Genomic DNA, 13,375 nt, shown 5'->3' with positions numbered 1-13,375 from the left:
AAAAAAAAAAAAAAAAAAAAAAAAATTGAATACAACTTCATAATCATATTGGTCTGGGATTGCTGTACCATTGTCAGTGTGATTCTGGGTGGTAGTCAGTAACATGCTCAGCCTTTAATTCTGTGAACTTACATGGAAACTGAATTTGCATTTTGATACTCTATTGTAGGCCCTTCATTGCTTCCTAAATGTTGGGCACTAATATACTATTTCATTAGGGGAAATCATCTAGTATCTTTCAGTACTAGATCTTATCAAGTTTAATTCCAAGAGCAAATCCTTTGAGATGTGGATGCCTGATAATTCTTAAATAATACTACTTTTTTTCTCAGAGAAGACATCTAAACTCCTATTAATAGTTATTGCTTTAAAAAAAAATTATTTTGAAATTGACAAAGCAAAATTATTTTTTTCTTTACAATAGTGAAAATAACAACCTTTTAGCATACATGACATAAAAGGTCTTTCCATCTCAGGCTTTTACAGCTGTCTTATATAAATTTATTTTTCCTTGGTGTTAATTTTTCTTTAGTTGCTAACTGGAATGATGCTGGCTCCCTCTTGTGGTTAAAGCTCATTTTATCAGTTACATAAATATCTATAATTTAAAGGACAAATACTAGGTCAATTTAATGTTAAGACAAAATAAAACTGACTTATAGTCAGTTCATCACCATTCAAAGACTTTATCTCTGGAAAGTTTTGTATATTCATATTACAAACGAATATTTTCAAATATTTTCCTCCTGTTTTTGTTTACCGTATCCCCTAGTGAAATTTCATTCATTTTTAGTCCTGCTTATAAGTGGATGAGCCAAAGAGAAACTTAAATTTTGTGTACAGGCACACATGGCTTCATTGACTTTGCCATTAGAGATTATACTGTATTTCATTAAGTTTGCTAAATCATCACTTAGCAAGGAATTATTCTACTTTAAAAAAGTGGGGAAGTAGATTTATATAGTATGCATTAATCAGTATAATACTATAAAGATAACTTTTTTGTTTAAGTTTTCAATCCTACTTCTTCTGTAGACTGTTCTATTTTGAACTGATAAGGTATCCCTAGTCCACAGTGCAAAATTTAAATATGAAAAAATTTAAGGTTGTTAAGCAAAATTCTGCGTAATAGTCACGTGGAACTAATAATGGCTAATATTTATTGAGTGATTATTATATGGTTAGCAGTTTGCATATATATAAATAATTTAGAGTATATAGTACAGCACAGGTCCTGGAATCAAGCTGGTTCTGCCAGTTCCTCATGGAATGTTCATTGATTTCATAGCCTCAATATCTTCACCTAAAAAAGTAGGGATAGAGAGGGGGTGACTATCCTCCCCCTTATATCTCTGTCTGCCAGCTCCTTGAAGTCAAAGATTATGCCCATTCATTTTGTATTCTCAACAGGTAACATATATGCTGAGTAAACAAAAAGTGAGGCATAAATTGAACCCACTGGGGGATACATTGTTCATGAAGCTCTTTTCCCTGGTTTATTCCTGACAAGATCACGAATAAGCCTTTCCTATGGAGAAGCTTATGAGAGGTGAACCTAACAATTGATATTGCTGGGTAATCAGGGGAAGAGTCCTGGTTTGGTGGTGCTATAGCTCTGGCCCCTTCCTTGGGTCTCGATGTGATGAGCGTCATGACATGATTCAGCTAGCTTGGAGAAAGTGAATGGCCAGTAATTTTTTTAGCCACAGGTCGCCTGTAACTTAGTGCGGAGAACACCAGAAACAAAGAATCTGTTTTGTCTGGTGTGGGTCAGTGTTTTCAGAGGGTGAGTTCCAGCTTGTTTATTTTGAAGCTAATCTTCAAGATAAGGACCACAAAATGCTGATACTCTGCGTGGCACTTGTCAGGACTTTTAGATCCGCTGAGGAAAGGAAAATCTGTAGGACTTAGGAAACGGGCCCTTTCAAGGCTTGTCAGGTTTTTCCATTGTGCTGTTTCATTCTTCTACGACTGCTAACTGCCCCATGTATCAGCTCCTCTCGGAAAAAAATGGCACTCAAGGATTTGGAGATTGAAGTGCTGAGTTGAGCAGCACAGATGTACAAAAAACTTTTTTAAAAAGTCCAATCTCACTGCCTTTGCATTTACCTCTGTGGTGTGTTTGCCCCAGACAGCTTGTTCTAAATCCATAGTAACCATCTTTTAAAGAATTTTTTTTCTCAAACATTTTGCTTGGTCAGGCCTCTGACTCTTTCCTTGTTGTTGTGGTTAAGAGAATGAGGATTTATGCTTGCAATACAGTAGATTCTTTCCCTTCTTCTATTTTCTTATTTGGTTAGCTAGTTAATTAAACTTCAACATAATTACATAATTCACTGTACTCATTCTGTGAAATAATTTAGCACCTTGTTTTCCAGAGCTGTCAGAAAGCAGAAGCAAAGAAAAAGTAATAAGATGAAAATGGAGACCACGAAAGGACAATCCATGAATCATACATCTGCTACAAGGAGAAAGAAAAGGAGGGAAAGAGCCCATCAATATCTTGGCTCTTAAATGTCCAGTGACTTGAGAATAAGAAAGATTTATGGTCCAACCTTTGATGCCATTTTCTGAAAGTGCCACACTGGACTTAAATTCAGCCGCTTCCAGAGGTATGCACCTTTCTGAGCTAGATAACAGGCAGGTGGCATTTGCTGGCTTACAGTCCCTTATCTGCCTCTCTGGAGACTTGGGAGTTGTTCCATCTTCAGCCGGTTTACTAGTTCTTTCAGCATTCATTTTTCCTTGCTTTAAGTCTCTCCCAGTCGCATTATTCTATTTTTATTTTTTTTGAAATGGAGTCTTGCTCTGTCTCCCAGGCTAGAGTGCAATGGCATGACCTCAGCTCACTGCAACCTCTGCCTCCCGGGTTCAAGCGATTCTCCTGCCTTAGTCTCCTGAGTAGCTGGGATCACAGGCACATGCCACCGTGACTGGCTAATTTTTGTATGTTTAGTAGAGACGGGGTTTCACCATGTTGGCCAGGCTGATCTCGAACTCCTGGCCTCAAGGGATCTGCCTGCTTTGGCCTCCCAAAGTGCTGGGATTACAGGCATGAGCCACCTCACCCAGCTCCTGTCACATTATTCTAGCCTCTTTAATCCAGAAAATGCAGACAGCATTCTTTTGCAGAAGATGTCAGAAGAAAACGAAAGTGAAAACCTATGAAGTTTGTCTACCTTGAACATAAAAGTATGTTCATTTAAATAGGAAAATATTTTATGTTAAATATGAAACAATAGTTTAAACCCCACTTGAAAAGTACAGTGTACAATTATTTTAGACTGAATTTGAAGATGATGGAGAGTTTTTACAAAGGCACTGTATAGCTATAGAGATTGTAATTATAATTACATTATTATTAAATATTTATTTTCTATGTACTTTTTGCAGTTGTCCTTTGATGGTCTAGAATCACTTAAATGCTTGTTGAATGAGTGAGATGTTTAGAACTAAGACTTGCTCTGTCATTCCAGTGTCTTTTAACCTATGCAGTATAAGTTTCTCTCTTTGTAAAAGTAGTTCGGAGCAGAAGTCAGGATAGTTTAGTAATGAAACTCCTCATTCCTACCCTTAACATTTCCTGGCTGTGTGATCTTGGCCAGGCCACTCTCTCTCTAAAAGCCCTGGTTTCTTCATTATTATAATGGGGAGAATAACAGTTATACCTGAGGTTTGTTTTGTGATTAAATTTTAAATGAGACCCAAGTGCTTGGCTCTCAGTTCTCCTCTGTCATTGGTGAGTTATGTTAACAATGAAGATTGTTACTGGGGTCTAATGGTGATTATCTTTTGGCCTGAAAACAAAGCACTTAACGCAGTAATTTGAACTCCCAGAACAAACAGTTCATCTCCCCATTTCTCTGCTAGTTATTATCTCCTTAAGACTGAATTGTTTTGAATGACTTATATTTGCATAATGACTTTTCTCTTGTTTCCAAACAACTGCTATAAAGCAGATTTGGAGGCATCTTTGTTTGGAGTTAGCCAGAGCCCTGTAAAGAAGGGTAGAGGAACCGCACTCTACCTGGTATTTAAATTCCAGTTAAGTTAGGACTGATGCCTGGTGTAGAATACTCAAGTGTGGCCCAGATCAGTGTGGCAGTGGTGTACCTCAGTTGACATCAATAGATGAGTTATACCCCTGGACTTCATAAGCATCAGAAAGCTCTTCTCCCCTTTGTTACATGGAGTGCTATGATAGGAGAGACACATTTGGAGGTGACTGGGTGAGATATGAACTTTGTAAAACCATTGTGAGAGTTCCCCTTTCTGATTCAAGCAAGGATAGGGACATTGCCTGACTTTATGGTGTTCACCATTCCATGATAAAATCTATTGAAATCTCCTCTAAAACTAAGACACCTGAGGGACTGTGACTACTGAAAAATTGAGTTCTGAAGGCCAAAGTTATTCTCATCACTATATTTCCTTAGTTTTAAGATACCATCAGTTGTAAAATACACCACTGATTTTATCATAGCTTTTCAGGGGAGAAGAGAAATAATACTTCATTAATTAATTTTAGATTATCTGATTTCAGAAATACTGAAATGCAAAAAAAAAAAAAAAAAAAAACACATCTTAGAATTGAGGAAATAGTTATAATCAGGAATAATGTACTTACTTACTTATTTATTTTGAGACAGAGTCTTGCTCTGTCAGACAGGCTGGAATGCAATGGCGGGATCTTGGCTCACTGCAACCTCTGCCTCCCAGGTTCAAGCAATTTTCATGCCTCAGCCTCCTGAGTAGCTGGGATTATAGGTGCCCGCCACCACACCCAGGTAATTTTTGTATTTTTGTAGAGACTGGGTTTCGCCATGTTGGTCAGGCGAGTCTCGAACTCCTCATCTCAGGTGATCTGCCCGTCTTGGCCTCCCAAAGTCCTGGGATTACAGACGTGAGCCACTGCACCCAGCCAGGAATAATGTACTTTAAAACTTTATTACTGTCTTAGAAAGTTAAAAATAGGAAATCTGGTGATTTTACACTTACATTCAGTTAATACTAATTTTAAGGACTTAATCTCGATTCCTTTTTCAGAGAATAAACTAATTAGTAGGCTGTAAAAATGTGTCTCTGGGAGGTAGAATGTGAAGCAGGATGAGGTCATTTATTCTTAATAGAAATCTGAACATCTGAACATTAAGATACCTTTTCAAAATAGCAATAGAAGAAAATCCCTGACATTTGACAGATAACATTTTCTAAGCTTTTTAAAAGGATACTTTTAATAAATAATTACAGCTAAATTTCATTCTTCTTCTTATATTATGAAATTTAATCAGATGCAAAGTCTTTTTGTAGGCCTGATTTCATGTTTCTTTTCCTACATTAGTCCAGTACCTAGACTAGTTTATTACTCCATATGCCCCGTTCTTTTCATCTGATACTGTTCTTTCTGCTTGGAATATGTTCCTCCATGTGGCCAGTCCGTTCTCGTCTGGGAATCTTCCATGAGTCCCTGATACTGAAACCTTCTTTGGCCCCTTGGCGTTCTATACCACATTTAAGGCCTTTCACATATTATTCTGTGATTATTTTTACAGATTTTATTTCCCTCAAAGATTTAGGTCTCTTAATGTCAGCACCCATTTCATCTGCTCTTGTGTATCTTGTGCCTTGTTGGTGCTCAATAAAAATTTGATGTAAGAATGGAATTTTCTAGAGTCTCTGAAGTGGTAGGCATGCCTGAAATACGAACTGGACCCACTCTATTACGTTTCTTCTAGGGACTGAAAAAGAAAACAGATTTATATTAGGAGGGACTTAGAGTCAATATGAGGACCACCCTAACACTGAAGTTTTAAACGTGAGGATGTGCTGTGTGAAGATGAGTAGCCTTATCTGCAAGGCCCCTTCAAAGTAATCTGCAAAATACTAGGCATCTGGGAGAAGTTTGACTAATCTTGAAATACAAAATCACAACCTACATAGGGTCCTGGTCTGCTGCCACTGCCTTCACAATGTCCCTGTTGGTCTCTCCACTGGAGTAGTACATCTGTTGCCAGAGAAATAAAAATGTGTGTGTTTGTGTGTTGTTTTTATACTTCTTTTATGGTACTTAAATCATGCCCTGTATAAGAATGACTTTACATACTTGTTTAGCCCTATACAGATTAGAAGCTCATTGATGGCAGTGGCTGTGGACATCATTGTGTTTGCTTACTAGGCACGAGAACTGTGCCTTTTCTACAGTGATAGAGATTACCAGCCGCATCACCTGTGACCTCAGTTAATGGGAAGCAGACAGCCAAGCTAACACATTTCTTCACCCTCTAGGTAGTAGGTGTTCATAAATACCAACTGAGTGAATGGAAATGCCATTTAATATCCTGCTTTATGCCTCACACCCTAACTATGCTATGTAAGAAGCAGGTACACTTCAAGCTGTCTAGGTAGGACAGCTTCCACAAAATCGAAAGGAAAATCCAGTTTTACTTATTTTATGTGATTTTAATTGGACCCTGAGGGCCTGGGTTGAAATTACTTGAGGGTCAGCTAAGAAGGTCATTGCAATAAAGTAAAGATAAGATCTCTGCTATTTGATTTCAGGCAATAGTATAAATGTTAACTCAGCAAGATGAGGCAAATAGCACCAACACTGAGCAACAAGATCTCAGAGCTCTGAGAGGTTGAGTTTTATCTCAATTGTCTTTGGCGGGACAGTTAGTTACAAGATCCCTGGTTTAGCTGCTTGATACCACCGGATACTAGAAGAGGTGAAACAGCCAGTGATCTCTAAGATGGTAGGCCTGAATAGATGGGCCACTTTCTTCGTCTGCAAGTGTGGAGAGGAGGAGTGGGAGAACACTAGAGGAAGTCAGCCCAAACATTCCACAGGCTTAAAGAAGACAGGCCAGGTGCAGTGGCTCACGCCTGTAATCCCAGCACTTTGGGAGGCTAAGGGGGGTCGGGGGGAGTGGATCACCTGAGGTCAGCAATTCGAGACCAGCCTGGCCGACATGGTGAAACCCCGTCTCTATTATAAATGCAAAAAAAGTAGCTGGGCATGGTGGCGGGTGCCTGTAATCCCAGCCACTCGGGGCAGGAGAATCGCTTGAACCTGGGAGGCAGAGGTTGCAGTGAGCCGAGATCACGCCATCGTACTCCAGCCTGGGCAACAAGAGCAAGAGTCCGTCTCAAACAAACAAACAAAAAACAGGAAAACAAAGGTTGCTGCTTGTTAACTTTACAGTTAATACATGAGCCAAGTAAATCAAGGAAAAATAGAAGCATCTCTAACCCTACCACCCAGAGATAACCACTCTTGTAACTTCCCTGTCTACTCCTCCAAAGATAGGTTCTTGCATAAATAGGTTTACAGACACATGCACAAATTTCCCTCAAGAAAATGGAATTTTAATTACATACTGTTTTATGTCCCATGCTTTTTCGTAAGTATATTGTGAACATCGATTTATGTCTGCATAGTATTCTTCAGGATAGATATATTTTTCAAAAATCTATGATGGGACATCTAGGTGGTTGCATTTTTTCACTTTCGTAAATAACCTTATAATGAACATACTTAAGCAAATATTTATTTCTCCTGCGCTTGCCTCCTTAAAAAGCACTGATGCCTGATCCCTGAGCCTTCTTCCCTTTTTCTCTTTATTCTGTGTCACCAATGCACAAATGAGCCAGTTTGACAAAGCAGTATTTTCCTAAGGATGGGGGAGGCAAAAAAACAGAGGAGGTAAAGCTAAAATCTTTATGGGGCAGTGGGAAGAAGAAAAGGCTGGAAACACGATGTGTTAATATTTCTTGCCTTACGGCTACTTTGGATCATTTCCAAGAACAATTCCTGCCCCCTACTGCCTACCAACACACATACTATAGCAAGCTTGTCTAACTCGCAGCCTGCGGCACAGGAGGGCTTTGAATGCAGCCCAACACAAAGTCATAAGCTTTCTTAAAACATGAGTTTTTTGTGTGATTTTTTTTTTTAGCTCATCAGCTGTCATTAGTGTTAATGTATTTTATGTGTGGCCCAAGACAATTCTTCTAATGTGGGAAGACAAAAGATTGGACACCCCTGGTCTATAGCAGCATAAAACTCTGCTGTTTCCTGCCCACACCTGGAACTCCACACCTATGCTGTTTATTTTGCTGTAAGGCTTAGGAAATTCATATTCTGTGAAGACTTAATGTGCAGGTGGTTATACTCAGTCCTTTGCAGTACGGTGTTTATGCCTCTGGGAACAGTCATTTTCACGTGCTGTGTGGGTGTTTCTATTCAGGTAAGTTCCAGGAAAATGGACACTCAATTTCCATTAGAATATCAAGTGCATAGATACTGGACCCCCACCAGGTGATCCATTATAACTGCCCCAAAACATTAACACCTGAAAATGCGTTTTGTGAAAAACAAAGGCAGATGCATTTTACCTTAGAAATGTTGATTCTGGAAGAGTTGGGGGCACATGCTAAGTTGTCTGCGGCAAAGGCAAGGGTTGCAAAGCCCCTGAAAGGAAACAGGGTAGGTATAAACTCAAGGGCTAAGAACAGTACTTGGCACAAAATAGTTACTTGATGCTGAATGAGTCTCCCTCCGTCATCTACTTCCCAGGGGCTAGATCCAGACAGAGGTCTAGAAGATGGGGCCTGTTCAAAGTTAAAGGTCCTGCGGTCTCTTTCTTCTTTGAACAAGTCAAAGGTAGTGAAAAGTAGACTTTCTACCATAGGGTTTAAGTTTAAGAACCCTAGGATGACACTGTCACATTCTCTTAGGGAGGTCATAGCTGTGGGAACTGTGAACATGTTGACTCATTTACATGTGTCCTACATAAAGCAACATCAGATGAATTCTGATGTACAAGTCTGCCAGGCTGACCTGTGAGCCTCCGGGCAGAGTTCCTGTCCCATGCATTCGCGTAGCCTCAGTTCCTCCACATAGTAAATGCCAAGAAGAAATCGTATGTGAGCCTACACTCTTTATTTGTTATGATGGGGCTGCAACTATCAATACGTTTTGAGGGTTAAATGGGATGAGGTGTCATAGTATTATTTTCCTGTTAGGGAGGTTTTAGGGCAGGCGCTTCTTCTCTCTTCAAACTGGAATCACCCCAAGAGTTTTCGTAAATACTGGGCCCATCCAGGGTTTTCTTCTAATTGGTTTGGGGTGGTGCTTGGAGAGGGGGACTTTTAAAATTCTATACTGACCCACCAGGAATGACATGAGAACTACTTGCTTAGTAACTGTCAGAGGAGGCTCCAGTTGATCAGGGCCTAATGTTCTTATTCTTTATCATCTCCCCGTTGTTGCTGAAGCCTACCCCATAAACCCCTAACGTCCCGTCGCCCACAGCAGCGAATTTCCGGGAAAACGGGAAACCTATGCAAGCATGCCCACACACGTGCACAAACGCTTTCCCAAAAGCCCCGCGTGTGGCCGCAGGGGCCCGCCCCGCCCTTCCCGGGCCCTTCCGGGTCCCGGCGCCCAGATATCCCACCTGCACCTGGGTCTGGCGCTCCACTCCCTCCCTCTCCGCGGCACTCGGGGCTCCCTGCCCCGCCCACGTGCCCCACCCTCCCTCGCTCCGCCCCTCGCTGCTCCCTGCCCCGCCCACGGGCTCCATCCTACCCCCACCTCGCTCCGCCCCTCGCTGCTCCCTGCCTCGCCCACCGCGCCCCGTCCCCGTCCGCCCCGTCTAGCTCTCAGCCCCGCCAAGGCCGGTGCGCGCCCCGCCCCGCCTCCTCCTCTCGCGAGGCAGTCTCGACGCCGGAAGTGCCTGGAGCGCGCGACAGCGGCGGGGCGGGGCGGTCTGGAGGCTGTGGCGCGCGGCCGGCAGAGGGAGGGGTGAGGTCGCTGGGGCTGTGTTAGTGGCCGGTGAGGACTCTTGCAGGTACAGCCGCGGTCGGGGCTCCTCGTGGAGGGCCGGGAGCTCCTGCCGGCCTCTTACTGGGGTGTCGTTGCAGGGCCGTCCCCATGTTGCGTTTTCCGACCTGTTTCCCGTCCTTCCGGGTGGTGGGAGAGAAGCAGCTCCCACAGGAGATTATTTTCCTGGTCTGGTCGCCCAAGCGGGATCTCATTGCTTTGGCCAACACAGCGGGCGAGGTGAGTGAGCCGGCGGGAGCCCGCCTGTGCTGGGTCTGCTCCCGGGGTCCCAAGAACACCGAGCCCGAGCCTGTTCTTTCGGGCCACAGGCGGCCGGAGCCTCAGTTTCTCCTTCTGCAGACATGGCGGGCCACCTGCTACCCCTCCCTTGCCTCCCAGGACGACAGCAGACTTTAAGTATATATGCAAAAGGTGATGTCTGTGCTATTTTCGGTACTTTTATGGCTAAAGTAACAGTTTTCACACAGCTTAATACCTCACGCAATCCTACTTCCCCAAGTCGTCTTCACTCATTGGTTTATTAATTAAATGAACTTTTAAAAAAGCCCACGATGTGCCACTCATGAGCTAGACATAGTGGTAGATCCAGGGACCCTGCCCTAAGTTTGCTTACAGTTTTAATGGCAGAAGGAAGAGTTATTATCAGACTTCAGCTGCAGAAGTGCATGCATGTAGCTGCCACAGAGGATATATTTAAGAATCTGGCTTCTCTTGTCCACATTTTATACTACGGGTTGGATAACCACCACTAAAAATACCTTAAAGTTGGACAAGGAAGGGATACATTGGATTCCAGAGAGAACGTGCATGAGTGTTATCACCATTTCTTGTTCACATTAAACTTCATCGAGTATAAGCCAGTTGTACCCAACTTTCTGCTGAGAGTTATTACCTGCCAGCCATTTTGTAAGGAAACCTTCACCTGTGCATCTTTCCATCTCTGGCTTGAGAGTTATCTGGCCAGGTGAGAGTTGTATAGAGCCAAATTTGGAAACTAGGTGATAAGGAAATCGTAGCACCCTGCAGACTACAGCACCATGTTATCTACCATGATCCAGTCGCCGGGGTATTGATGACTAATTTTTCAGGGCCCTCCATGAAATCTCGTCTCCCTCCACTGCCGGGATGCTTTGAAACTCTGTTGTGGCTCTAGAGAGCAGCAGGTGGTACAGCCAAAGAAGTAGGAGGGAAGGTAGACAGGAGGCACATCCGTGCAATCAGATGGGTAGGTGTGATAGAGGGCACTATTATATCCATTTTCTCAGTGAAGGAAGAAGCAAGGGTATTGTCTATGGGTGAAGATGGAGAAGAATATATTGGAAGTTTGAGAAAGAAGAGGTATGAAAAAGCTAACAAGGCAGGTGGACTTGGGAAGCCTAATAGGATTGCTCGTCAGTGTTAAGAGCCACACAAGATCGGTGTTGTTATTTGAGAGACACTGGTTGAATGAGGTTGTATGTGTCTCTCTCCGTTCTCTTTGGCTGTGTGGGTGCAGGCATCGTTGGGTTTAATCAGGATTGTTGTTTTGCAAGTATGACAAAGCAAGAGAAAGATGAAAGAGTTGAAGTTATGTGTAAGGGGAGTGATTGTGTTTCTGAACTTTGGGTTCTAACCTGAGGAAGGAGGGAAGCGAAGGCAGGGGAGAGGAACAGTAAATAGGTGGTAGAATCAATAGACTGTATCCTGGTGAGGTCAAAGAATTGGAGTTGAGTGTTGTAGAGATGAGCTGGAAAGAGGGGCGGTGGATGGAAAGTGGGAAGTTTGAAATGGAGATTTTGGTGGCCCTGCAGTTGCTGGTAATGACTAGGCTAGGGGTGTGACCCTGAGAGTGGCTGAGTGCAGTAGAAGATGTGATCACTGGAGGAGAGGTAATTGAGAGCTAGGATATCATAGCTCTTGAAATCACCAAAAATGAGGATGAGTGTGTTGCTAGAAAGCATGAGCGAGCCAGGCATCCAGATCTTCAAGGAATGAGGGGAATGGCCTAGGGGTCTGTAGAGGACTGCAGTTAAGAGGGATAGCGGTGGTATGGTGTGATTACATGTGATTCAAAGTTTGGATATTTTCAAGAAGAGAAGAAATGGCATCAGGCATCAAGGAAGACACCTACTTCATCTGCCCAAGAGTAGCAGTACAGGGGCTGTGGGATACAAAATGACTACCATCTAGCAAGGCTGCAGGGAAGCATTGTCCTCAGGTGAGAGGCACATTTCAGAGAAAAGTATGAAGATATTAATTTCATGATGACACCTCACCGTGACCTATAGAAAGCACAGAGGAAGAGTTTCAGAAGTAAGTATGGCAGGAATGGTTTCAGAAAAGAGAGGGTCAAGTCCAGGAGATGATGTAACCCGGAGTGAAGGGTGCTATGAGCTGTGAGATAAGGCAGGGTCATGGTGGTGAAGCTGAGTGTGGAGATGGGGAGGGGTCTTGGAGGAGCATGTGCATTTTGTGAGGCCTTTTCTTCCTGACTGTCAGTGGTTGTATAGCAGCTGCTACAGGGGCAGTCGTAGAGCTCTTGGGCAACATTTTGACCTTCCAAGGTGGGAATTTACTGGTGTGGCAATGGAGATTTAGAATGGTTAAGTGATTTGTCTAAGATCTATGGCTAGTGAGTGACACAGCTGAAATTAGGTGCCACGTGGAAGAATTCCAAGCTTAGTATAATTTGACTATATTACAGCTAGCTACCTTTTTAGTGGTGTTTGTGTTCTTTTTTTTTTTGGTTGTCACCTTGGACAGCCTTCTTCTTTATAAAAGGTAAGTCTCCCGTTGACATAAAAGATTAGGTACAGGGCCAGGCGCGGTGGCTAACGTCTGTAATCCCAGCACTTTGGGAGGCCGAGGCAGGTGGATCACCTGAGGTCAGGAGTTCAAGACCAGCTTGGCCAACATAGAGAAACCCCATCTCTACTAAAAATAAAATATTAGCCGGGTGTGGTGGCATATGCATGTAATCCCAGCTACTCAGGAGGATGAGGTAGGAGAATTGCTTGAACCCAGGAGGCGGAGGTTGCGGTGAGCTGAGATTGCGCCACTGCACTCCAGCCTGGGCAACAAGAGCGAAACTCTGTCTCAAAACAAAACAAAACAAAACAAAAAAAGATTAGGTACAGGATTAAATTAGACCTTGTTTCACCCATTTGTTTTAAAAGACCTTGTGTTCATCAGACACTATTGTCTTTTTCTATTCTTCTGATACCTAAGTGAGAGATGGTCATTTAAAAAAAATTTTTAGTAAGGATCTAAGTTTATTTTATTTTTGGAAATGGATTTTTAATTTCCTGCCATTATATCTGCTTTGTCTTAGGTTTTACTTCATCGACTGGCCAGTTTTCATCGAGTTTGGAGTTTTCCGCCAAATGAAAATACAGGAAAGGAGGTGACGTGTCTGGCATGGAGACCAGATGGCAAACGTAATGATAATATTACAAAAAATATGTTTTTATTTTCACAAAGAGTATTCTGTAAAGCCCATTTTCAGAAAAGATTTATTGTTCTTAGTATATGTTAGAGTTATAAATATCAGTT

The 13,375-nt window shown here is 42.5% G+C and overlaps 2 protein-coding genes and 1 long non-coding RNA gene across 4 annotated transcripts in view; 2 read left to right on the top strand and 1 right to left on the bottom strand.

Moving 5' to 3' along the window:
* The window catches only part of ZCCHC4 (zinc finger CCHC-type containing 4), a 62,032-nt gene extending 58,649 nt beyond the window's left edge, over positions 1-3,383 (top strand). Inside the window, exon 13 of the mRNA XM_017866708.1 lies at positions 2,379-3,383. Coding sequence (XP_017722197.1) covers positions 2,379-2,514 — 136 coding nt within the window. The 3' untranslated portion in view covers positions 2,515-3,383. The remainder of the gene's footprint in view (positions 1-2,378) is intronic.
* The window catches only part of LOC108525975 (uncharacterized), a 39,198-nt gene extending 29,683 nt beyond the window's left edge, over positions 1-9,515 (bottom strand). For both annotated transcript variants that reach the window (XR_001884387.1, XR_001884385.1), the window contains exons 1-2: positions 9,459-9,515; positions 8,395-8,470 (exon numbers count right to left, since the gene is read on the bottom strand). This is a non-coding gene — a long non-coding RNA (uncharacterized LOC108525975). The remainder of the gene's footprint in view (positions 1-8,394; positions 8,471-9,458) is intronic.
* Positions 9,516-9,614: 99 nt separating this feature from the next.
* Positions 9,615-13,375, top strand: part of ANAPC4 (anaphase promoting complex subunit 4) — a 42,272-nt gene continuing 38,511 nt past the window's right edge. Inside the window, 3 exon segments of the mRNA XM_017866702.1 lie at positions 9,615-9,851; positions 9,925-10,063; positions 13,155-13,260. Of these exon segments, the coding sequence (XP_017722191.1) occupies positions 9,935-10,063; positions 13,155-13,260 (235 nt within the window). The 5' untranslated portion in view covers positions 9,615-9,851; positions 9,925-9,934.

Source organism: Rhinopithecus bieti, unplaced genomic scaffold, assembly GCF_001698545.2.
Source record: "Rhinopithecus bieti isolate Rb0 unplaced genomic scaffold, ASM169854v2 scaffold_1599, whole genome shotgun sequence".
NCBI lineage: Eukaryota > Metazoa > Chordata > Mammalia > Primates > Cercopithecidae > Rhinopithecus > Rhinopithecus bieti.
This window is presented reverse-complemented; position numbering and strand designations above follow the sequence as displayed.